At 40.1% G+C, this 25,223-nt stretch overlaps 1 protein-coding gene across 1 annotated transcript; it reads right to left on the bottom strand.

Annotated features, from left to right (window-relative positions):
- Positions 1-3,504: 3,504 nt before the first annotated feature.
- LOC133613924 (uncharacterized) lies at positions 3,505-22,698 on the bottom strand. The gene is made up of 3 exons (XM_061971849.2): positions 22,280-22,698; positions 13,197-13,790; positions 3,505-5,536 (listed from the first exon to the last, which is right to left on the bottom strand). The coding sequence occupies exons 1-3, from the start codon at positions 22,401-22,403 to the stop codon at positions 4,485-4,487; spliced, it is 1,770 nt and encodes a 589-aa protein (XP_061827833.1). The 5' UTR covers positions 22,404-22,698; the 3' UTR covers positions 3,505-4,484.
- Positions 22,699-25,223: the final 2,525 nt, after the last annotated feature.

The following is a 25,223-nucleotide window of genomic DNA, read 5'->3' on the forward strand; positions in this document are numbered from 1 at the left end:
CTGGATGTCAATAAAAATAAAATAATAATAATAATATTTTGGAAGTAAAAAATACATGTAAATGAAGTAAGAGTAGTTGTATTGATAGAAGTAGTACTCACTTCTCTCATGCGGACTGTAGCCTCCACATAAAAGACAACAATCCTGCCTTCCAGTCACAGTGTGCTGACATGACACGAGATTGCTTATCCCTCATTATCCAGGGTGTCAATCTTGGCTCAGCTCATTTCTGAGAGTCCATTTGTCACATCTGGTGACACCAGGCCGTGCCTTATGTTTGCCTTTTGTTAGTGTTTTACTTCCTGTCCTGTGCTTTTATTTTGGTGGCTCTTCCGGTTTTGTTGGTGTTTTCCTGTGGCTGCTTCACTTCTGTCCCCGAGCATTTCCCCTCACCTTTTTTCTGTTTGCAATCAAGACTATTTTAGTTGATCCTTTTGCTACCTTCGTTGTCGGGACATTATTCTTTGTTCCCAGGTGACCATCGACTATACTTTTTGATGCCAATCTCTAGTACGCACATTCTTTGTGGACGCCATCTGCTCCACATTTCCTGTGAGTGTTTTGCTGGGTTTCAGCAGTTTGTTTTGTTTTCTTCATAGTTCCCTGTTGCTCTCGCTTTTTGTTCTTTTATCAATAAATATCCCTTTTTTTACTACACGGTGCCACCTCCTTCATCTGCATCTTAAACAAAACTAAAAGATTTTATGTAGCATTCCCAATTTCCACTTTTTGGTGAATTCTTGTGAAATATCCACTGTCATGTTACTCTTTATAGTTAATTAATTAGTAAATTAAGAAAATATTTACTGGGTCCTGCTGCTGTTTCACTTTTTGTGGTGTCATTTTATTACCTGTTAAGAGAAGTATTTAATCTTAAAGGCCTACTGAAAGCCACTACTACCGACCACACAGTCTGATTTTATATATCAATGATGAAATCTTAACATCGCAACACATGCCAATACGGCCAGGTTAAATTAGTAAAGTGCAATTTTAAATTTCCCGCGAAATATCCTGCTGAAAATGTCTCGGTATGATGACGTTTGCGCGTGACGTCACGGATTGTAGCGGACATTTTGGGACACTATTGTGGCCAGCTTTTAAGTCGTCTGTTTTCATCCCAAAATTCCACAGTATTCTGGACATCTGTGTTGGTGAATCTTTTGCAATTTGTTTAATGAACAATGGAGACAGCAAATAAGAAAGCTGTAGGTGGGAAGCGGTGTATTAGCGGCTGGCTGCAGCAACACAAACACGTAGAGAACAGGGACAACAGAGATTCTTACCAGGAGGACTTTGAGTTGGATACACATTGGCCTGTGGAGAACTGGAACAGAGACTCTTACCAGGAGGACTTTGAGTTGGATACGCGCTACCGTGAGTACGCAGCTGCGGCTTCCAAACATTTGATCGCTTGCCCGTACATAGGAAGTCAGCCTGGCGACATTAACTCTGATACCTCTGATTACTTCTGATATCCATGCTACCTGATGATACCCTTGATATCATAGTCCATGCCATAGTTCATGTCACAGTAAGTGCTTATTTATTTCATGTCCATAGTTTTGCCTTTGTGCTAGCTTTTTGTTCCATAGTCAAGTTTTATCTCCGCCTTGTGCGCGCCTTCTGTTTGTACTTTGTTAGAATAAATATGTCCTTACCTTCACGCCATGTCCGCTCCAACTTTTATTGCATCTCGGGAAAATAAACCCTTCATAGTCCACGTCATGACAGAATGTCGCCAGCTGAACGTTTTCTCGCAACGGACACGCAGGAGGTGTTAAGTGCCATGGAGCGCCGAGACTTAACGTGGGGTCCACCGGCAAGCTGATCCCAATCAGCTCCGTGTGGCCCGGGGACGGCATCGCGTCACAGCAGTACCGGACGCGCCGGCAAAGACGGAAGCCGTCCAGAAGGGCTTCGCCTCCCTGTCAGGACACATCACTCCCGCAAGCTCCTCCCCCTTCGGGCGGAAGTAGATGGCAGCCCCAGGATGACATCACAGCCCAGGAAGATTTTTTTTCCCCTGAACTCTTTTTTTTGTCATGCGCCCCCAACAAAAGACTATTTCCAAGATAAAAATATATCAAAACATGTTTTTAGAAATTAGAGCTAAGCAATCCAGGTCATCCCAATTTCATTCCCGCCCCCCAAGACTCAACCCACGCCCAAGTCACAAACATTTTCTTTTTTTTCACCCACAAAAGCCCAGGTGGGGAGGACAGAAGGACAATTTGGACAATTTAGAGGGGAGGATTGTGCCCTCCTCCTGACCTCCCTCCACCCACTCCTAAAGGCGGTTCAGGACCGCGGGGAGCGCGTCCGGTATCTGCTCCTTGAGGGGGGGGGGGGCTCAGCTGCACCATGCCAAGCCACAGCCTCCAGCCCGGCCGCCACCACCGGTCTTTTGGTCTGCTAAGCCGCAACCTCCGGTCCAGCCGCCACCGCCGGTCTTTCGGCCTGGCGGGCCGCAACCCCCAGCTGGGCCACCTCCGCCGAAGCCAAAGCCACGGCTAGCTGCTCCACGGCTAGCTTCACGCCAAGCGCCAATGCTAGCACCAGCGCCAAGGCTAGCACCAGCGCCAAGGCTAGCACCAGTAGCTGCTCCAAGGCTGGCACCAGTAGCTGCTCCACGGCTAGCGACCCTTCCAAGTCCAAGGCTAGCACCAGTAGCTGCACCACGGCTAGCACCTGTCGCAGCACCAGGTTAGCACCTGTCGCTGCACCACACAAAGTTCCTGTACCTGCACCACGGCGGGTTCCTGTACCTGCACCACGCCGCCAAGCGCCGCCCGTAGCAGCTCCACGCCGCCAAGCACCAAGCCTAGCAGCTCCACGCAACCAAGCACCACCAAGCCAAGCACCACCAAGCCAAGACCCACCACGCCAAGACCCAACACGCCAGGACCCACACTAAGACCAACCAAGCCAAGACCCAACCCGGCAGGACTCAGGCCAGGACTAAAGCCAGGACTCACCAAGCCAGGACTCACGCCAAGACCCACCATGCCAAGCTTCGCCACCTGCTTCGTCTACTGCACCCGCGCCTGCTTCGTCTACTGCTTCCATGTCTGCTTCGTCTGCTGCTTCCACGCCTGCCACGACGACGACGTGCGCAGCTTCCACGCCTGCCACGACGACGACAACGCGCCCGCCTCCTCGTCGGCCTCGGATGTGGCCATTCCCGGGTCGTCCGCCACGCCAAGTGCGTCCACCTCCTCGTAGGCCACGGATGTGGGCGTTCCTTGGGCGTCCGCCACGCCAAGTACGCCGACCTCCTCGTCGGCCACGGTAGTGGCCGTTCTCGGGTCGCCCACCTCGTCAGGTGCAGCGATGTTCTACGCGCCGCCGCCACCTGACTCTGCCTCGGTGGATTCGGGGACACTTGGTCTGGCGACCCACCGCCATGTCCCCCTCCCATGACTTTCGATCCTGCCTTGTTTTTTGTTTTGAACATCTAGTATCTGTCCTTAAGGGGGGATCTCTGTCATGTCTGTGATCATGTTTTGTTTAAGTTATGCCCTGTTTGGTTTTTGGACTCTTTTTAGTTCCTGTTTGGTCACCATAGCAACCCATTAGTTCCACCTGTTTCACGTTTGCACTCACGCACCTGTTGCTAATCATGTTCACGACTATTTAAGCCGATAGTTGCCAGAAAGTCAGCCTGGCGACATTAACTCTGATACCACTGATTACTTCTGATATCCATGCTACCTGATGATACCCTTGATATCATAGTCCATGCCATAGTTTATGTCACAGTAAGTGCTTATTTATTTCATGTCCATAGTGTTGCCTTTGTGCTAGCTTTTTGTTTCAGTCAAGTTGTATCTCCGCCTTGTGCGCGCCTTCTGTAAGTACCCTTTTGTTTGTACTTTGTTAGAATAAATATGTCCTTACCTTCACGCCATGTCCGCTCCAACTTTTATTGCATCTCGGGAAAACAAACCCTTCATAGTCCACGTCATGACAATATTAGAAGAAGACTTTAGGATTAAAAGTGAAGATGTGAGGTGAAATAAGTACAAATGCAGCAATAAAAACAAGCAACTCCACTCACGATGGCTCTAAAGTTCAGTGATGTGTTGCTAACTTCAGCATTTTTCTTCTTTGTTGATGTTTTGCAGTAGTTAACATCCATGATGTAACAATGCTGCTAATCTACCAGAGTCCACATTTTGTTAACCATTTTATTCATTCATACTTTTAGTTGGATAATAACATCAATAAAATGCAATGGAAAAAATGTGTGGGAAAAATACCAATGCAAATAATAAGATGTCCTCTCTTTAACAATGAGAAAATAGAATAAAAGAGTAGCTACATATATAATATTCAAAACATGCACACAACTTAAAAAGTAAGTACAGGACAACATATAAGACTAGAAGATGAGAAGCACTACATACAACATCAAATATACATTCTTATTAAACATGCTGTGTTTTTAAACTACATTTAGCACAATCACTGTTTAAGTGTTTTTACATCCCTGCAGCTTCCATGACTGTTACACACTTGTGTCTACTGACCTGATACTTTAACCTGAACATCTTATCACACACAGTGCAACTAAACAGTTTCTCTCCAGTGTGTGTTCTCATGTGTGTGGTCATGCTGTCTTTTCTGGAGAAACTCTTCTTACAAACAGAGCAAGTAAAAGGTTTTTCACCTGTGTGTGTTCTCATGTGTAATATAATGTCCCTCTTAGTGTTGAATCTTTTAGCACAAGCTGAGCAAGCAAAAGGTTTCTCACCTGTGTGTGTTCTCATGTGCAATATAATTTCCCACTTAGTGTTGAATCTTTTAGCACAAGCTGAGCAAGCAAAAGGTTTCTCTCCAGTGTGTGTTCTCATGTGTGTGGTCATGCGTTCCTTTGTGGAGAAACTCTTCTTACAAACAGAGCAAGTAAAAGGTTTCTCTCCAGTGTGTGTTCTCATGTGTGTGGTCATGTTACGCTTTATGGAGAAACTCGTCTTACAAACAGAGCAAGTAAAAGCTTTCTCTCCAGTGTGTGTTCTCATGTGTGTGGTCATGCTTTGCTTAGTGGAGAAACTTTTCTTACAAACAGAGCAAGTAAAAGGTTTCTCTCCAGTATGTGTTCTCATGTGTCTTGTAAAATTACTCTTTTGTCTAAATAATTTCCCACATTCAGAGCAGTCAAAGTGTTTGTTGTTAGTGTGATGTCTCGTATCACCTTTAGAGTCATTTTTACTCTCCAAAGGTTTTTGGATGTGGTCACTGTGATCAGAAGAGTGTGACATCATGTGGTCCATGTCTGACAGTGGAGCAAAGATGCTGTCTGGTTCTGACTTGATATCTTCACAATGCTCTCCATCAGCTTCTGTGATGTGTTGACTTACAAGCTCCGCCCCTCTGTTCTCCTCACTTTGACTGTGATGAAGCTGTAAGGACTGAGCTTCATCTTCATCATGAAGCTGCTCCTCTTTAATGTGGGAGGGGGCCTGTAGCTCCTTCTGTCCCACACTGGTGTGCCACTCCTCTTCATGACTCCCCGCTGACACCCGCTGGACGTCTGCAGAACAAATGAGGTGTTACTGTATTGAAGTTTGCAGTATTCAAACTATTGACATGTGAGCTAGGCCAAATAGACAGTGATGGGCAAGCTACCTGGACAATGTAGTAAGCTAAGCTACAAGTTACTCTCAATTAAATGGAGCTAAGCTACCCTCAGAGAATTGTAGCACGCTACACTACAAGCTACACTGCAAAAGTAGCTTGCCACATCAAAGCTACATTTAACAGCATTTATATATATATACCGGTACATATATATATATATATATATATATATATATATATATATATATATATACATACATATATATTTTGGCCCACATGTATAATATCAATGTTTTTGTTGTCCATGGAAAGAAGTTAGTAAGAAGCAAAAGAAAAACAACCAACCATGGATGACAAAAGGACTGCAAAATGCTTGTCACAAAAAAAAGACATTATATGGAATATTAATAACACAGACATCTATAGAGGCAGAAAATAAGTACCGTATTTTCCGCACTATAAGGCGCATCGGATTATAAGGCGCACCTTCAATGAATGGCATATTTCAAAACTTTGTTCATATATAAGGCGCACCGGATTATAAGGCGCACCTATGTCAACAAAACAGTCAGATAGGTCAGTAAAACTTTATTAATAGATAACAAACCAGCGTTCTGACAACTCCGTTCACTCCCAAAATGAATAAACAGCTGATTTACGATGTTACGTAAATCAAACGTGCAATCACAATATAGTAACACGTGAAATAGTGCAGAGCAATAACAATATATCAATAACTCAACGTTGCTCAAACGTTAATGTCACACAACACAACACACTAAATAAAAATGTAAAGCTCACTTTATGAAGTTATAGCTCATTCACAAATCCCTCGAATTCTTCTTCTTCAGTGTCCGAATTACACAGTTGAGCGAATACGGCATCCAACATGGCCGGCTCCGTCTCGTCGAAGTCGTCATTAATGGAGTCAGTGTCGTTGCCGTTTATTAGTTCAGTGACAATTCCTGCCTTCCTGAAAGCTCGGACCACAGATGAGACTGAATCAGCCCAGGCATTTACGATCCACTGGCAGATGTTGGCGTATGTCGTCTGGCGCTGTCTCCCTGTCTTGGTGAACGTCACGTGTGTTCGCCTTCTGTCATCCACTGTTCCCACGCAGTTAGCAGTCTAGCTTCGAATGCCCTGTTGACACCAATATCTAGCGGCTGGAGGTCTTTTGTCAATCCACCCGGAATGACGGCGAGTATTGAATTAAGCGCGTAAGCGTGTCTCTTAATGTGATGTTATGAGCTAGCAAATATAACAACTACACTACCCAGCATGCAACGATAGTGACGAGTATGCGCGGTAGCCCTGAGAAGCGTTGTTGTATGCTGGCAGTTAGAATGTGGTTATGAGCACGCTGTGAGTAAACGTTGAGAACTCAGTTAACACGCCTCGTCTGCATTATTTATAATTAGACAGACAACACACTTAATAGGAGCCATTTTGGGGTCTTTACATAAACACACAAATGGAAATGAAACGTCACATATCCCAGCATGCACCGCGCGCTTCTTCTTCTTCTACGGGGAAAAAAGATGGCGGCTGTTTACCGTAGTTGCGAGACCGAAACTTTATGAAAATTAATATTAGTATTAACCCATATATAAGGCGCACCGGATTATAAGGCGCACTGTCAGCTTTTGAGAAAATTTGTGGTTTTTAGGTGCGCCTTATAGTGCGGAAAATACGGTATAAGAAATATAAAAACAAGCTAATTGGTATACTAGGAACATGTAAGAAGGAATACTACAGACAATTATTAAAGAAGAACAGAAACAACATGAGAGCAACATGGGGCATCCTAAATAGCATCATTAAAAATGCTGCTAAGAAAGATTACCCCCAGTACTTTCTACATGGAAATACAAAAAATGACAATATGAACCAAATAGTTGAACGTTTTAATGATTACTTTGTTAATATCGGAACAAATGTGGAACAAAGATTTCCAAATGCAGATGATGGATCAGTTGAGGACTTGAGTGAGCTCATAGACAGAAATCCTAATTCCATGTTTCTTAAGAACGTGACAAAAGAAGAAATAATCAAAATTGTAAAACATTGTAAATCCAAGACCTCAACCGACTGTCATGGAATAGATATGGTAACCATAAAAAAGGTTATAGAAGACATTTCAGAACCTCTGACATATATCAGCAACGTATCATTTCTAACCCGCAAATTCCCTGACAAAATGAAAATTGCAAAAGTTGTACCAATTTCTAAGAATGGAGACATACACCAGTTTACTAACTACACACCAGTTTCATTACTTCCACCATTCTCCAAAATCATGGAAAAACTATTCAATAGCTGATTAGATTTATTTATCAACAAAAGTGGGACGCTGGTGGAGAACCAATATGGACTCCCAGCAAATATCTCAACATCTGGTCAACATATGTACAAACTCCGTTTCCATATGAGTTGGGAAATTGTGTTAGATGTAAATATAAACGGAATACAATGATTTGCTAATCATTTTCAACCCATATTCAGTTGAATATGCTACAAAGACAACATATTTGATGTTCAAACTGATAAACATTTTTTTTTTCAAATAATCATTAACTTTAGAATTTGATACCAGCAACACGTGACAAAGAAGTTGGGAAAGGTGGCAATAAATACTGATAAAGTTGAGGAATGTTCATCAAACACTTATTTGAAACATCCCACAGGTGAACAGGCAAATTGGGAACAGGTGGGTGCCATGATTGGGTATAAAAGCAGATTCCATGAAATGCTCAGTCATTCACAAACAAGGATGGGGCGAGGGTCACCACTTTGTCAACAAATGCGTGAGCAAATTGCTGAACAGTTTAAGAAAAACCTTTCTCAACCAGCTATTGCAAGGAATTTAGGGATTTCACCATCTACGGTCCGTAATATCATCAAAGGGTTCAGAGAATCTAGAGAAATCACTGCACGTAAGCAGCTAAGCCCGTGACCTTCCATCCCTCAGGCTGTACTGCATCAACAAGCGACATCAGTGTGTAAAGGATATCACCACATGGGCTCAGGAACACTTCAGAAACTCACTGTGAGTAACTAGAGTTGGTCGCTACATCTGTAAGTGCAAGTTAAAACTCTCCTGTGCAAGGCGAAAACCGTTTATCAACAACACCCAGAAACGCCGTCGGCTTCGCTGGGCCTGCGCTCATCTAAGATGGACTGATACAAAGTGGAAAAGTGTTCTTTGGTCTGACGGGTCCATATTTCAAATTGTTTTTGGAAACTGTGGACGTCGTGTCCTTCGTACCAAAGAGGAAAAGAACCATCCGGATTGTTATAGGCACAAAGTGTAAAAGCCAGCATGTGTGATGGTATGGGGGTGTATTAGTGGCCAAGACATGGGTAACTTACACATCTGTGAAGGCACCATTAATGCTGAAAGGTACATACAGGTTTTGGAGCAACATATGTTGCCACCCAAGCAACGTTATCATGGACGCCCCTGCTTATTTCAGCAAGACCATGCCAAGCCACGTGTTACATCAACGTGGCTTCATAGTAAAAGAGTGCGGGTACTAGACTGGCCTGCCTGTAGTCCAGACCTGTCTCCCATTGAAAATGTGTGGCGCATAATGATGCCTAAAATAGCACAACGGAGACCCCCGGACTGTTGAACAACTTAAGCTGTACATCAAGCAAGAATGGGAAAGAATTCCACCTGAGAAGCTTAAAAAATGTGTCTCCTGTCGGAGGCAGATATTTACATATATCCGAATTTAAGTTGTACTTCTTTCATTTATTAGTCATATTTGAAAACAGCTCGTATTTTCCATTTATTCTCTTGATGCTCTGTCAGCAAGTATACTATGTGCGATAACCTTGAGTTCTTTGGAATGTGTTTAGACTAGCATTTTGTTTTGGCTACAGAGATGGGACGAGAGAGAGTGTGGTGGGATCGGGAAGACAGACCATTTTGGGTGTGCGCGATAGAAGGTTCTAGGGTTAGACTGGTCTCAATAAAAATGTATATTGGCAAAGCTTTGAGAATATACAAGAAAATACCTATTCTGTCTCTGGTGGTTTTTCAACTCAGCTTTAAGTGTCGGAAAGAACTTGGGAGCGAATTGTGACTTGAATTCCCTGGGAGGAACAACTGGTCCGAAACGCAACACTCCTCAGTTCCCAAACGTTTATTGAGTGTTGTTAAAAGGAAAGGCCATGTAACACAGTGGTGAACATGCCCTTTCCCAACTACTTTGGCACGTGTTGCAGCCATGAAATTCTAAGTTAATTATTATTTGCAAAAAAAAAAGGTTTATGAGTTTGAACATCAAATATGTTGTCTTTGTAGTGCATTCAATTGAATATGGGTCGAAAAGGATTTGCAAATCATTGTATTCCGTTTATATTTACATCTAACACAATTTCCCAACTCATATGGAAACAGGGTTTGTATAAGACTAGAGACAAACACCAATTTACACATTTTAGACCTGTTTCTTTACTTCCACAGTTTTCTACAATCATTGAAAAAGTGTCCAATAACAGATTAGAGAGTTTCATAAACAAACATGGAATACTAGAAGAGAACCAATATGGATACACAGCTAATATTTCAACTTTGATGGCTTTAATTGAAATGACAGAAAAAATGAGCAATGCTATAGATAGTAAAAAATGTGCAGCAGCAGTGTTGTTGGATCGAACTAAAGCATTTGACACAATTAATCACAATATTTTCATCAAAAAACTAGAACGATATGGCATCAGAGGGTTGGTCTTAAACTGGATAAGAAGTTATTTAACCAACAGGAAACAATACGTGAAGCTAGGCCAACACACTTCTACAACACTAAATATATCCTGTGGTGTACCTCAGGGATCAATACTAGGACCTCAATTATTCAATCTCTATATAGATGACATTTGTGAAGTTACAAAATATGTAATGCTATTTGGTAACAGTAGAAGAGAAAGTCAAACACAAATACAAATAGACGGAATAGACATTGAAAGGGTAAAAGAAACCACATTTCTGGGAGTATTAATAGATGATAAAATGAACTGGAAATCTCATATACAAAATATAAAACATAAGGTGGCAAAAAACATTTTAATAATGAATAAAGCAAAATACGTCCCGGGCCAAAAATGACTTCATATTCTCTACTGCTCGCTAGTGTTACATATCTGACTTATTGTGTAGAAATATGGGAAATAACTACAAAAGTACACTTCATTCATTAACTGTGTTACATAACAGATCAGTTATAATAATACATCATGTTGGATATAGACAACATACAAACACTTTATTTATTGAATCAAAAATACTGAAATTCCACCACATAGTGAATTTGCAAACAGTTAAAATGATATACAAAGCAAACTATAACCTGCTAGCCAAGAATGTACAACAATTCTCAACAAAAGAGGAGAAATATAATCTTAGAGAAAAATGTAATATAAAACATTTGTATGCACGTACAACACTTAAGACCTTCAGTATATCAGTATGTGGAATTAAATGATGGAATGGATTAAGCAAAGCAATCAAACAATGTACTAATATGATCCACTTCAAGAAACTCTTCACACTTAAAGTGTTTACAAAGTACAAAGAAGAAGATAAACATTCTCAATTGTCTCAATGCATGTGTGATGTATCATGTTGTATGCATGTGTGATGTATCATGGTGTATGCATGCATGTGTGATGTTTCATGTTGTATGCATGCATGTGTGATGTATCATGTTGTATGCATGCATGTGTGATGTATCATGTTGTGTGTTTGCATGTTCCAAATAAACTCAACACAACTCAACTCAACTCAACTCAACTACCACTTGGTGGACATTCAAGCCACAAAATGCAAATGGAGTATTGTTGGTGTATTTTGGATGGTTATAGAGGACCTCCCATTGGCTCCATTGCAAGTGGACTTTTATTTACATTTATGAGTTAGAATTAGGGCTGGGTGATGTATGGAATATACTGGATATATCGTGGGTTTTTCTCTGTGCGATATAGAAAATGACTATATGGTGATATTGGAGTATACGTTCTCACACAGTTGCTTTTAGCTGCAGGCATTACACTACAGGCTCTTCTCACTCTTTCTTGTCTCTCCTTCTCACAGAGACACAAAACAAGCGCACCTTCTTACATACGTCACATACTGTCACGTGTGCAACGTCATATGTTCTCACGGAGCAGACAGGTAGCGGCATGGTAACGTTAGCTGTGGTGCTAGTGGTAATACGAGAGAAAGAAGGTGACAATCTGGTAACAAATGAAGGCAGAATTAATTCCCGAGACAAACAGCAGGAGGCCCATCATCTGGCGGTGGTTTGGCTCCAAGCAGGTAGATGGTGAACAAGTATGCGGCAAAAGCGTTGCTACAAAAAGTAGCAGCACTGATAATGTAGCATCATTTGAAAAGTCACCCGCTAGAGAATGAGGAGTGCTTGAAACTCTGCATGTCAACATCTCTGTTCAGTGCCACACCCACAAAATGCCCAAGCAACCATTTCCACATCAACACCGTATGAAACAAATAGTCAACAACAGAAGGAGATAACGTCCGCAGAAACTTACCACATAGTGAAGGACACACACTATTTGATTTCCTATTATGCAGCTCATTTTTATTTGACACTTATTGAAATATCTTGTGTGACATCATGCACAAAAGTGCACTTTGTTTTAAACTATTGTAGTGGCGTTCTGTACAAAAAGTGCACTTTAATTTAGTGTTGTTTTGATATGTCATCTTAGTGACATCGTGTACAAAAGTGCACTAATAGCTTGTTTTAAAATGTCTCTGACAATCTTGCACTTTCTGTTTTGAAATGACATGAATGTTTGTGCCACTGCTTAATAACTGTTTAATAATACACTTTTGCTAAATTGACTTAGTTGTGATTTCCCTCTGCATGAAAGTTTAAAAGTAGCATATATTAATGCAGTATGAAGAAGAATGTTTTAATGTAGACACATAGAATCATCATACTGCTGTGATTATATGCATCAAGTGTTCATTCAAGACTAAGGCAAAATATCCACATATATATGGTGTATCGTGACATGGACTAAACATATCCACATATATATGGTGTATCGTGACATGGCCTAAACATATCCACATATATATGGTGTATCGTGACATGGCCTAAACATATCCACATATATATGGTGTATCGTGACATGGACTAAACATATCCACATATATATGGTGTATCGTGACATGGCCTAAACATATCCACATATATATGGTGTATCGTGACATGGCCTAAACATATCCACATATATATGGTGTATCGTGACATGGACTAAACATATCCACATATATATGGTGTATCGTGACATGAGCAAAACATATTCACATATTAATAAAAGGCCATATCTCCCAGCCCTCGTTAGAATGTGATTTTTTTTTATATATCCACCATCATGTCTTTTATAATGATTGTGAACGATAGAAAAATCCCCTAAAAAGTGCAGTTCCCCTCTAAATTCCAATGATTAGATTTAAGACTTGAAGTGTATGAGCATGAAGTGATGAAGCCTACTTGGATGAGTCTTCTAAGACAAAGTGAACAGTCCAGTTGTGATGGATTGAATGCCCTGAGAATAAAATGATATGTGCTTACTTGGACTGTGATGAAGCTGTGAGGACTCAGGTGCTTTGTCTTCATGCTCTTCAGTCTTCACAAAGACAACAGTCAGTGGAAACTTGCTGACATCATCCTCCTCCTGCCCTACAACACACTCTCCCTCTTCTTCCTCCTTCATGTGTGGATCCTCCTCTTCCTCTTTCATGTGTGAATTCTCCTCTTTCTCTTTCATGTGAAGGGGCTGTGGATCATCCTCTTCCTCTTTCATGTGTGGATCCTCCTCTTCCTTTTTCATGTGGGGGGGCTGTGGATCATCCTCTTCCTCTTTAATGTGGGTGGACTGCGGATCATCCTCTTCCTCTTTCATGTGTGGATCATCCTCTTCCTCTTTCGTGTGGGTGGGTTCTGGATCCCCCTCTTCCTCTTTCAGGTGAGGGGGCTGTGTATCATCATCTTCCTCTTTCATGTGGCGGGGCTGTGGATCCCCCTCTCCCTCTTTCATGTGGGTGGGCTGTGGATCATCCTCTTCCTCTTTCATGTGGGTGGGCTGTGGATCCCCCTCTTCCTCTTTCATGTGTGTGGGCTGTGGATCATCCTCTTCCTCTTTCATGTTGGGGGGCTGCTGGACATCTGTTGGGTAAACAAGTCAATAAGATAAATGATAAGCGAAAAAGAGAGAATATAAATAGTTTTGGACTGACACTGTTAACACAATGAGATTATTTGTGTTCTTTTGTGTGTTGTGTTAAAAGTGTGTAGCAAAACAACCAATAAAAACACAGGAAATACCACCTTTTGTCCTAAAATTAATTCAAAAGTTGTACAGTGAGTACAAAAACAGACTTGAAAATTTGATGGGGGTCAATTTGAAAATTTTTATAAGTACGAGGCAGCATTGATTGAGGCATTCTTAACATCACTGATGTAAAGTCCGTAAATATTGAGATTGTCATTACCATAACTTCATTATCATGGAAATAAAAACAATCTAATTCCAAAATCACTTAAAAAAACATTCATGGATGTTTTTGTTATCATGCAGAATACTTTTGGGTAGTCATTTTGTTGGCTGGGTCAAAAGGAACTTTGAACAAAAACATGTTTTCCTATGTGCTGTTTTATGGAGTATCTCCATCAACAATTCCTCTTTAGGAATTGGAGACCATCTACAACACACTGAAGGAAACTCAGTCACCTTTATGTTCTTTTAATAATTCAAGTGTTGACTACTTTGGTTGTTGAAAATAAATGTTTACTTTCACTTATTGTTGCATGTAAGTCAGAATCAGGAAGTGAAATTATAACTTTAATTAGACTCGATTACAGTGTAAAATGTATTTAGTGAGTGTGTGAGTTTTGTGTAAACATGTTGATACAGGTTTACATCTTCTTGGGGACTGGAACACAGATATGTCCTGAAAGGATGCACCCATTTTTAAAACCTTCACTAAGCTGTGCCAAAAACATTGTCTCACTTAGCTCATTAAGAAAACTACCAGGGTGAGTGAGTCCTTTTAAACCTTCATAGACCTCGTTGTTACTTCTGACCAGTCTAAGATCCCCACAAGTGGAACTACTGTATGCGGCTTAAGTGATCATTCCATCATTTTCTGTACCTATAAAAAACATAAAACTGAGTCTGAGGAGTTCTGGTGACGTCATCAAGCTGAATGGCAGCTTAGAGTAACATCTCCCTCGTGAGAAAATATATTTTGCCCCGTTAGAACGTAAAATGACAAATTTTTAGATAATCTCTGAACAAACAAAAGGGGCAAGAATGGGGAAAACCAGAGGAAATCGAGGACATATTGTTGCAGAGCCTGTAAATGAGGAAAGCTCTGTGTCCGCGAACAGCTCACCTGTAAAGCTACAAGATGGCGGTGCTAACACTAACCTTTGCTCAAAGGAGGCGGACGCCGAAGGTTTAGTCCAAGTTCTGGAGGAGATTCGGGACTTCCAAAAAGACATAAAAGAACAGCTGAACGATATTAAATCCGAGCTCACCAACATTAAACAACAAATAACAGACACAGAGGAGCGAATTGAGAAGGTGGAGGGCCGGATACAAAGCGTGGAGTATGTGTTGAACAACATGATAAAAGTCATTCATCAGCAAGAAAACAAACTACTCGACTATAAAGGGAGATCCTGACGCAAGAACTTGAGGATATACAATGTTCCCGAAAGAGCCTAGGGACCGTCCATGCCAGAGTTTGTGGAAAAACTGCTGCGGGACATGTTGGAGATCCCCGCAACTACGCAACTTGACATCGAAAGGGCGCACTGTGCGCTGGTGCCAAGACCCGCCGGAGACAGAGAAGACAAGCCGCGGTCAATAATAAACAAATTCCTCCGCTACAGGATGAAAGAAGAGGTCATGCGCAAAGCCTGGGGAAAGAAGACGATTTTTCTGAATGGGAGACGAATATATTTTGACCATGATTACCTCCCAGCGAGTGTTAAAGCAAAGAAATATCCGCTTCCAGACTCCGTACCCGGCCAAACTACGAGTGTTCCAGGAGGACGGCACGCAGCTGTACCGGACAGCAAAGGAGGCGACAAAAGACATGAAGGACAGAGGACTGCCAGTCAGCGTGACTACGCCGAGGGAGAGCCTGCTGGATCAGCTGTCCCGCTCCGCCTGGGAGACCATGGGAGGAAGGAGCCGGGAGGGGACAGGTGAGGAGCCAGAGAAAAGCATCAAGGAGAGACTGCAAGCCTTCAGAAGATAATCATCGCCTTCTCCGGGGGACCTGTTAATTTTGACTGACTTCTTAAAGTGTTGGTAAGATGAACAGAACCAAAACAGGTGACTTTAAATTCACTCCAAGACATTTGTGTTTGTATAATAACCCCAGCTAGATGAGAATATATACAAATGAGGGATGTATCTATGTAATGAACAGAGATTTTTTTTCTCTTTCTACCAAGTGCCATGATGGGGGCCCTCAGCCCATAGTTGGGAGAGGATTTCCCACATAGCCAGACGTTTTATCTAGCCCAACTCAGGGGAATCTATTAGATACCCCTGCCTTGGAAGTACACTTTTCTTTTTTAATTTTCTTTAGTTATTTTGCTTTGTTTTATTTATGTTATTTCAGTTGTTTTCGTTATGGGAGTAGACTTGCTAGGTTTTATTTTGAATATTTTATTGGTACACTTACAAGTAAATACATAAGGTTAGTGACAAAGTAAAATGTGTATCGTTTAATGTTAATGGGCTATTGAACCCAATTAAACGCAATAAAATATTATCAAAGGTGAGGACAGAACAAGCCCACATAGTATATTTACAGGAGACCCATTTGACTGACAAGGAGCATGTAAAACTAAAGAGAATGGGCTTCACTCATTTGTTTTGTTCGTCATATAAATTAGGACATAGGAGAGGAGTTACAATCCTCATCTCAAAAAAGCTACATTTTGAAAAAGTACTGGAATTTGGTGATAAGGAGGGCAGATTTATTTTAGTAAAGGGAAAGATAGATGGGAACCCAATCACCTTATTGAATGTCTATGCACCCCCTGGGAGTGATATTCATTTCTTCCAAAAAATCACCAATATTATGGTAACGGAAACCAAAGGTCTTTTGATTTGTGGTGGGGATTTAAATATATATTTACTGCCAAAATTGGACTCATCTAGTATAAAAATACATAACGTGAAACCCCTTTATAAGAAAATAAACACACTTTTTGAGGAAGTAGGCTTAATTGACATATGGCGAGACTTTTTCCCAGACAAAAGGGGTTACCGTATTTTCCGCACCATAAGCCGCCCTGGGTTATAAGCCGCGCCTTCAATGAACGGCATATTTCAAAACTTTGTCCACCTATAAGCCGCCCCGTGTTATAAGCCGCATCTAACTGCGCTAAAGGGAATGTCAAAAAAACAGTCAGATAGGCCAGTCAAACTTTAATAATATATTAAAAACCAGCGTTCTAACAACTCTGTTCACTCCCAAAATGTACGGTAATGTGCAAATGTGCAATCACAAACATAGTAAAATTCAAAATAGTGCAGAGCAATAGCAATGTCACAACACACAAAATAAACATAACGCTCACTTTCTGAAGTTATTCTTCATTCATAAATCCCTCGAATTCTTCTCCTTCGGTGTCCGAATTAAAAAGTTGGGCGAATACGGGATCCAAAATGGCCGGCTCCGTCTCGTCGAAGTCATCAGAGTCAATGTTGCTATTGTTGTCCAGCAGTTCCGTGAATCCTGCCTTCCGGAAAGTTCGGACCACAGTTGAGACCGATATATCCGCCCAGGCATTTACAATCCACTGGCAGATGTTGGCGTATGTCGTCCGGCGCTGTCTCCCTGTCTTAGTGGCGCAGGTCATCTTGTTGCTTCAATTCTCTTGCTGCTGCTCTATTTCCGTGTTCTACTGCGTGACTTATTGCCTTGAGTTTGAATTCTGCGTTGTACGCGTGTCTCTTAATAGGAGCCATTTTGTGGTCTTTACAGATGTAAACACACAAATGAAATGAAACGTAATATCCGCGCCCTTCTTCTACTTCTACGCGGGCGGGTGGTTGCTTACAGTAGAAGAAGAAGCGCTTCCTCTTCTATGGGGGCGGGTGCTTACCTTGGCGGTTGCTTACCGTAGAAGAAGAAGCGCTTCCTCTTCTACGGGGAAAAAAGATGGCGGCTGTTTACCGTAGTTGCGAGACCTAAACTTTATGAAAATGAATCTTAATATTAATCCATATATAAAGCGCACCGGGTTATAAGCCGCACTGTCAGCTTTTGAGTAAATTTGTGGTTTTTAGGTGCGGCTAATAGTGCGGAAAATACGGTATACTTATTTCTCTGCTCCGCACTTGTCTTTATACAAGAATAGATTATTTCTAACATTTGGAAAGGATAAAGATAAAATATGTACCTGTGAAATTGGGACGATAGATCTAAGTGACCATGCACCTATATACCTATCTATTGACTTTAATCTGAGGGCAAAAAATAATACATAGAAACTAAACTCAAGTCTGCTGAATGACCTATCCTTTAAGACACAAATTAAATCTGAAATTAGTCTCTTCTTGGAGTTCAATGACACAGGAGAGGTTTCACCTCCCATATTATGGGACACTCTGAAGGCTGTTTTAAGAGGGAAAATTATAGCAATATCTTCATTTAAGAAAAAAAATTAGAATACAAAATCAAATGACTTAAAAAAAAGCAACTAAAAGAATTAGAAAGAAAACACAAACTAGATTTGGCACAGGATACATTAAGGGAATTAAGAAATACTAGGATTGAAATGAACAGTTTGGCCACACAAGAAATTAAAAAAAATGTAATGTTTTTGAAACAGAGACACTATGAAAGTGGCTCTAAGTCTATGAAAATACTGGCCTGGAAACTAAAAAAAAAGATAGCGGAAAACACCATTCATAAAATGAGGGATCCAAGAACAAAAGAGATACAAACTAAACCAAATGAAATTCAGGAAGCCTTCGAACATTTTTATAAAACTTTATACTCTGAGGTCTCTAGTAGGAGGATAACCCAAATTGACAGCTTCCTGAACTCTCTGGATTGACCTATTTTAGATGAAAAACAAAACCAAACAATATCTGCAGATATAACTGAAAATGAATTAAAAGTTGCAATTAGTAGGCTTAAATTAAGTAAATCGCCAGGATCAGACGGTTACACGGCTGAGTGGTATAAGGATTTAAAAAAATAATTAATACCTGTTTTACTCCCTACACTGAATTGGGTCTTAAAAAAGGCACAAACGCCACTTAGTTGGAGGGAGGCAATTATCTCAGCTATACCAAAAGAAGGCAAGGATAGAATTGAATGTGGATCTTACAGGCCAATATCGGTTCTCAATGTAGATTATAAACTATTTACTTCCATTATGGGCAAACGATTAGAAGATTTCTTACCTATATTGATACATAATGATCAAACAGGTTTTATACATCAACGACAAACACAAGACAATATAAGAAAGACACTACATATTATGGATCATATACAAAGAAAAAACATACAAGCAATTGTTATAAGTGTGGATGCTGAAAAGGCCTTTGATTTGGTCATTTGGAATTTTCTTTACAGAGTTTTATATAAATTTGGCTTTCAGGATACAATCATTAAAACTATACAGGCACTATATAACAATCCTACTGCTAGGATTAAAGTCAATGGATACTTATCAAACTGTTTTACCCTAGAAAGGGGCTCTAGACAGGGATGTGCATGGTCACCATTACTCTTTGCATTATATCTAGAGCCATTAGCTCAGTCTATTAGACACAATGAAGATATTAAGGGAATCATGATTAAAGGAAGAGAGTATAAATTGGCCTGCTATGCGGATGACATTTTGGTTTACCTCGGACACCCAACATACTCGCTCCCTAAATTAATACAATCATTTGAACTGTATGGTCAACTATCAGGATATAAAATCAATATAGGTAAAACCCAGCTACTCTCATATAATTATAACCCACCAGGGGAAATCAGAAGTAGTTACCCTCTGATATGGCAAACAGAGTCTTTTAAATACCTGGGCATTAATTTGCCAAAAGATCTAACAAAATGATCAGAATACAATTATCTACCCATATATAAAAAAATAAAAGATGACATAGCAAGATGGAACTTAATTCCTTTTTTTAGCCTTAGTTCTAGAATTGATTCCATTAAAATGAATGTACTGCCAAGACTGCTGTACCTATTTCAAACCCTGCCAATAGAGATTTACCAAAACCAAGTCAATGAATGGGACAAAATGCTATCAAGGTATATATGGCAACGTAAAAGGCCAAGAGTTTGTCTCAAAACTTTACAATTGGTCAAAGAAAAGGGAGGATGGGGTTTACCTTGCCTCCGATATTACTATTTTGCAGCCCAGATGAGAGCAGTGATATGCTGGTGCAACTCATCATACATTGCTCAATGGAAAATTATTGAAGAAGAAATGCCCTCCATCCCCATACAAGCAATTCTGGCGGATAGCAATTTACAAACCCACATAAACAACATTGATAACCCATGGGTGAAATGGACCCTTAAAGTGTGGAAAATGATCATAAAGGAATACAAACTCGAGAGTGATATTGCAGTTCTTAAATGGTGTGCCTATGATACAGAGTTTACACCTAATAAATTAGACTCAAGATTTAAGGACTGGATATCTAAGGGTATAACAGTTTTATGCAGTGTAATGAAAGATAAAAAATGCTTAGTTTTGAAACTATTAAAAGGACATATATATTAGAAAACCAAGACTTCTATCGATATTTGCAGTCGCGGCATTTTGTTAATATGAAGGTGAAAAGTGTCACAAAGACGAGTATATGTTTGATTGAACTGTTTACAAAAGCCTACAATTCAGAAATTATTGATAGAAGTGTTTCATGCTTGTATAAGGGTCTGTTGAATATGAAATCATATTCAACTTCATATATTAAAACAAAATGGGAGAAGGAAGGAGGGATAACTAAATCTGAGGAAGAATGGACAATAAAATGGAAATATCAATGGACTTGTACCAGCTCACCAAGTGGAGGGAGTTTGGCTGGAAAAGTTTGATCAGATTTTTTATTACACCTTTTCAGAAGTCTCACTATGATAACAACTCCCCTGCCTGCTGGAGAAATTGTGGGAATTCAAATGCAAATCACTACCATGTTTTGTGGGACTGCTCCACCATAAAGGACTATTGGAAAGAGATACACCAAGCTCTACAGGATATTTTCAAACGTGAAATACCCCTCCAAAGTAAAACTTTGTTTTTTGGACATGTACCTCAGGACTGGCTGAAGAAAGATAAACACTTCATGAATATCCTACTGGTGGCTTGTAAAAAGACCATTACTAGGAAATGGATATCCCAGGAGAGCCCAACTTTGAAGCAATGGATGGAAACAACAATGGACATATATAAAATGGAGAAGATAACTGCCTTTATTAATTATGAATTGGAGACATTTACTTTATACTGGGAAAACTGTGTCAACTATGTCACGCCCCATAAACCTGATTTTAATTTTTCGAATTAGTGATTGTACTGCAAAAAAAAAGAATAAAAGGGATTACTCCCTTTATGTGTATATGTATGTATATATGTATATATATATATTTATATATATGCATCTGTTTATATTTTATTTTATTTCTGATTCTTATTATTATTAATGTATTATTAATGTATTATTATTATTTTTTGTTCTTTGTTTATTTAATCGATGTATTTGTAAATATTACTTTGTTTTTTTTGTTGTTTCTTTCTTTTTTTGGGGTGGGGGTGGTATGGGTGGGATACAAACAAAAATATTTTGACATTTAGGGCAGACAATAGATACATGATTTATGTGAATATGATGTAAACTGTGGTACGCAGGCATCACCTAGTGGTACGCCAATTATTATTTCATTATTTAAATACAGTGTTTTATTTTTCTACATTCAAACACAGTGTTACTGTTCAAACTGTGTGTAATGTTAGAGTAACTAAAAATATTAAATATACTTGTTAAATAACGTGTCTTCCTTGTTTTTAATGAATAATTAAGGCCTATCATGCTACTGTATCTTAATGATGTTCATGATAGTGGTACTTGGAGATCCAAGTATTTTCTGAGGTGGTACTTGGTGAAAAAAGTTTGACAACTACTGACGTAGTGACATTGTAAACTACAATGGCAGACACCATTTTGTTATACCCAATACATCGCGCTTCCAACGAGATCCCGTTTTTTTCCCCGAGTTAGAAAGTTCCAGAACTGTTCACGTTATACCATCTCATCTCATTGTGGATCATGTGAATGCTTGAAGTGGAACTAAATGTGATCTCTGAAAGGGCTACACATTATTTCCAAAGCAGGGCCCCCATCCACATATACAATACTAGTACATATCTGATGAAAAACAACATTATTTTTGTTATTTTAATTATAAGTGTGCCAAATCACCTATATTTGAACATTATCTAATGGAAATGACTGCTGTCTGATAATCACATTAATAACACAATAACAATCATGTGTCTGACTACACCTATTAATCACAATTAATCAAACACGTCATGTTCATGTTAATAATGAAATATAAAGTTAGTAAACATGTGAGAGTAAGAAGTAAACAAACCTGTTCTGTGTAACACAACTTGAGGTTTCTTGAAAACAGCGTCCAGTAGTTGACGTAGTCTTTTGTTTTCTTCTTTTGTCCGAGAAAGTTCCTCTTTGTACTCTGCTATCGTTCTTTCACACATTTTCACACAATCACAACACTTTACCCTCACACTTGATCTTAACTAAGCGATGTGTTGATCAAATCCGCGTCTCTTTGTTAGCAGCTAACAAGCTAAGCTAACTAGCACGCTAAGCTAACTAGCACGCTAAGCTAACTAGCACGCTAAGCTAACTAACGCGCTAAAACAAGTAGCAAGCTAAGCGGGCCTAATAATGTCCAAAGTTGACTGAGACGAGTGGAGTTTATCCTGACACGGAGGATGAATAAAGTGTAGTTAGTAGCGAGGCTTAGAAGCGTGTGTGGAGTAAAGGAAGACTTTGCTGCAAAGCGCATATCCTCCACGCATGCGTCACTTAGGGGCGGGGCCAATGAGTCATAGTGATGGGCAAGTCATGAACGATTCGTAATAAATGTATGTTTTCATGGTGTCTCCACAAAAAAGCACGGCAACAAATGATCCATCCACCCATTATCTACCGCGTGTCCCTTTCGGGGTCGTGGGGGGTGCTGGAGCCTATCTCAGCTGCATTCGGGCGGAAGGTGGTGTACACCCTGGACAAGCCGCCACCTCATCGCAGGGCCAACACAGATAGACAGACAAGTATATAAACTGTATTTGACTTTAAATCAGATAAATATCATTCAACAACAACACAATGTGCAGACTATAATTACTGCTTTGCTGGTTTTACTGGTGTAAAATTCTGCATCCGAGAGATCACAACCATTGCAGCCATGCGTCCAAAACATAACATCATCTTGCAGGGACATAAGGACAAGCAAAAGTAAAGTGTCTGTTAATTTACAATGTAATAATCTATTTAATAAGAAATGCTCAGAGAAAACCTTTTTTTTTTTTTTAGTATTTATTGGAGGCCTCAAAAGACAAAGGCCGTCTGTTTACAGGAGAGTGTCACCTTTTATCTTAGCTCAGGAATGCATGGGGGAAGGGTTGGAGACAAGCGGGAAACTCTTAGTTAGGTGCTGACAGAAGCACATTGTATATTTGTTATATCATTTCATAGTTGGTTAGAGTAAATAAATACAATGTATAAATATAAGGTCATATTTACATATAATGTGATTAAAAATGTGTTTCCTTTAGTTAATTCATGCAAGTATATGTTAACTTTATTTCTGTTACAAAACCCATGTCAATTGGAGGGGAACATATTTTTTGTTCCGGTTTGGTCACATTGTTGGGGGGACAATTAATATGTGACGGAATAAGGGAAGCAGCATGAGACAGCAAGCATTCGATGTAAGAGGTTAATGGAGTCTCGGCTTGAAAATAAACTTTATTCCCTCGGAGTTTGTGAGGCCAATGAGGTATGATTCTTTCTGATAATGTATGTGAAATCAATGTGTTTTCTTTTATTTGATGTCAGACTAATTGTAAGTTCTGTTTTTCTTATTTATATGTTCTGACGGCATTATTTTGGCATTGTTGTTAACAAGAATATTTTCAGTGACTCCCTTGTATGTTTATTTGACATCGAACAAAAGAAAGCTGTACTGCCACAAGTCAATTAATCACAATCATTAGTGAACATCACATGACTAACATTTCAATTAACTACACAGAAAAATGTTAGTTAAATAGTTCATGATCATTTCTTGTGTTTGTGTTCTTTTGCAAAGGCAGCTATAATTGTTGTTCCAATAGATGATTACTCACCTTCATTGATGAATTCCAAAAAGGTGAAAGCTGGCTGTGATCTGATGTACTTCTTGCTTTTCTCATGTTTCACCTTCACCAACATAATGGCCTCATGAAACCACACCTTGGAGAAAAAGTACAATTCTGAAAAGGTTATATTTCCCTAAGCCCAGCACTGTGGCAAAACTAAATTAGACCATTTCTAGGGAAAACAATTATGAAAACATTGTGCTTATACATTTTATTTGAATTCATGCAACCCCCCAACTAACCTGACTCTGGCCAGATCCTTGTAGTTGGCTGAGCTCCACACAAGGATCTGGGCTCCAGGGCAATGATTTGTTGCTATCTCCTTCCAGATAGCAACAAATAATGAACCAATCAGGATCGCCGGGCGGGATTTCACAGATTTGACGTAGCGCCGAAGCGACTGTTTGATTGAAACAATGGTGGCATGCAGCGAGGAGTCGTGTGCTGACATGGATTCTGCTATTGCAGCTGTTTTGTCACATCTATCCAATATTCATTCTTTAAAAGATGAACAGAGAACTTTGTCACGATTGGGTCGCATCTTACTGCGGGGTTTGTTCCCCCGGGATGCAGACGGACCACTCCGAACAAGACGTGCAGGTAGGAACATGATTTCGAAATCAAACAAGTACCAAAAACGGAAAACAAGCCAGAGGAAAAAACGTGGCGATCGCACTGGACGCTAAAGCTAACACTTGGCATAGACTAGAGATAAGGAATACTCACGTAACTGTGGCAAGAAGCAAACAATGAAGCCAGACTGAGTGTGGCAAGCAAGGTGAATAAATAGCTCTCTGATTAGTGGTTAACAGCAGCTGAGCGTGCCGACCACTAACCAGAGGCAGGTGAACCCAATTAATCCCCATGGAAACTAAAACAAACCCAGTGGTGCACAAACAGGAACTGTGGGAGTTCAAAACTAACAGAACATAACAAAACATGATCCGGGCCACGGATCATGACAAACTTTTTGCTGTGTCGCTACCCAATATGTTGGCTGTTCTGTTTTGTATTTGCCAGCGTGGCTCTCATCAGCGTCACAGCTTGATTTTCATGTGAGTGCTTGAAGTAGCACCTCATTCAAGATAAATGCTTTATCCAATCACATACAAGGACTGTTTTTACAAGTCCCCGCCTTCTGCAATACAA

Source organism: Nerophis lumbriciformis, linkage group LG13 (assembly GCF_033978685.3).
Source record: "Nerophis lumbriciformis linkage group LG13, RoL_Nlum_v2.1, whole genome shotgun sequence".
NCBI lineage: Eukaryota > Metazoa > Chordata > Actinopteri > Syngnathiformes > Syngnathidae > Nerophis > Nerophis lumbriciformis.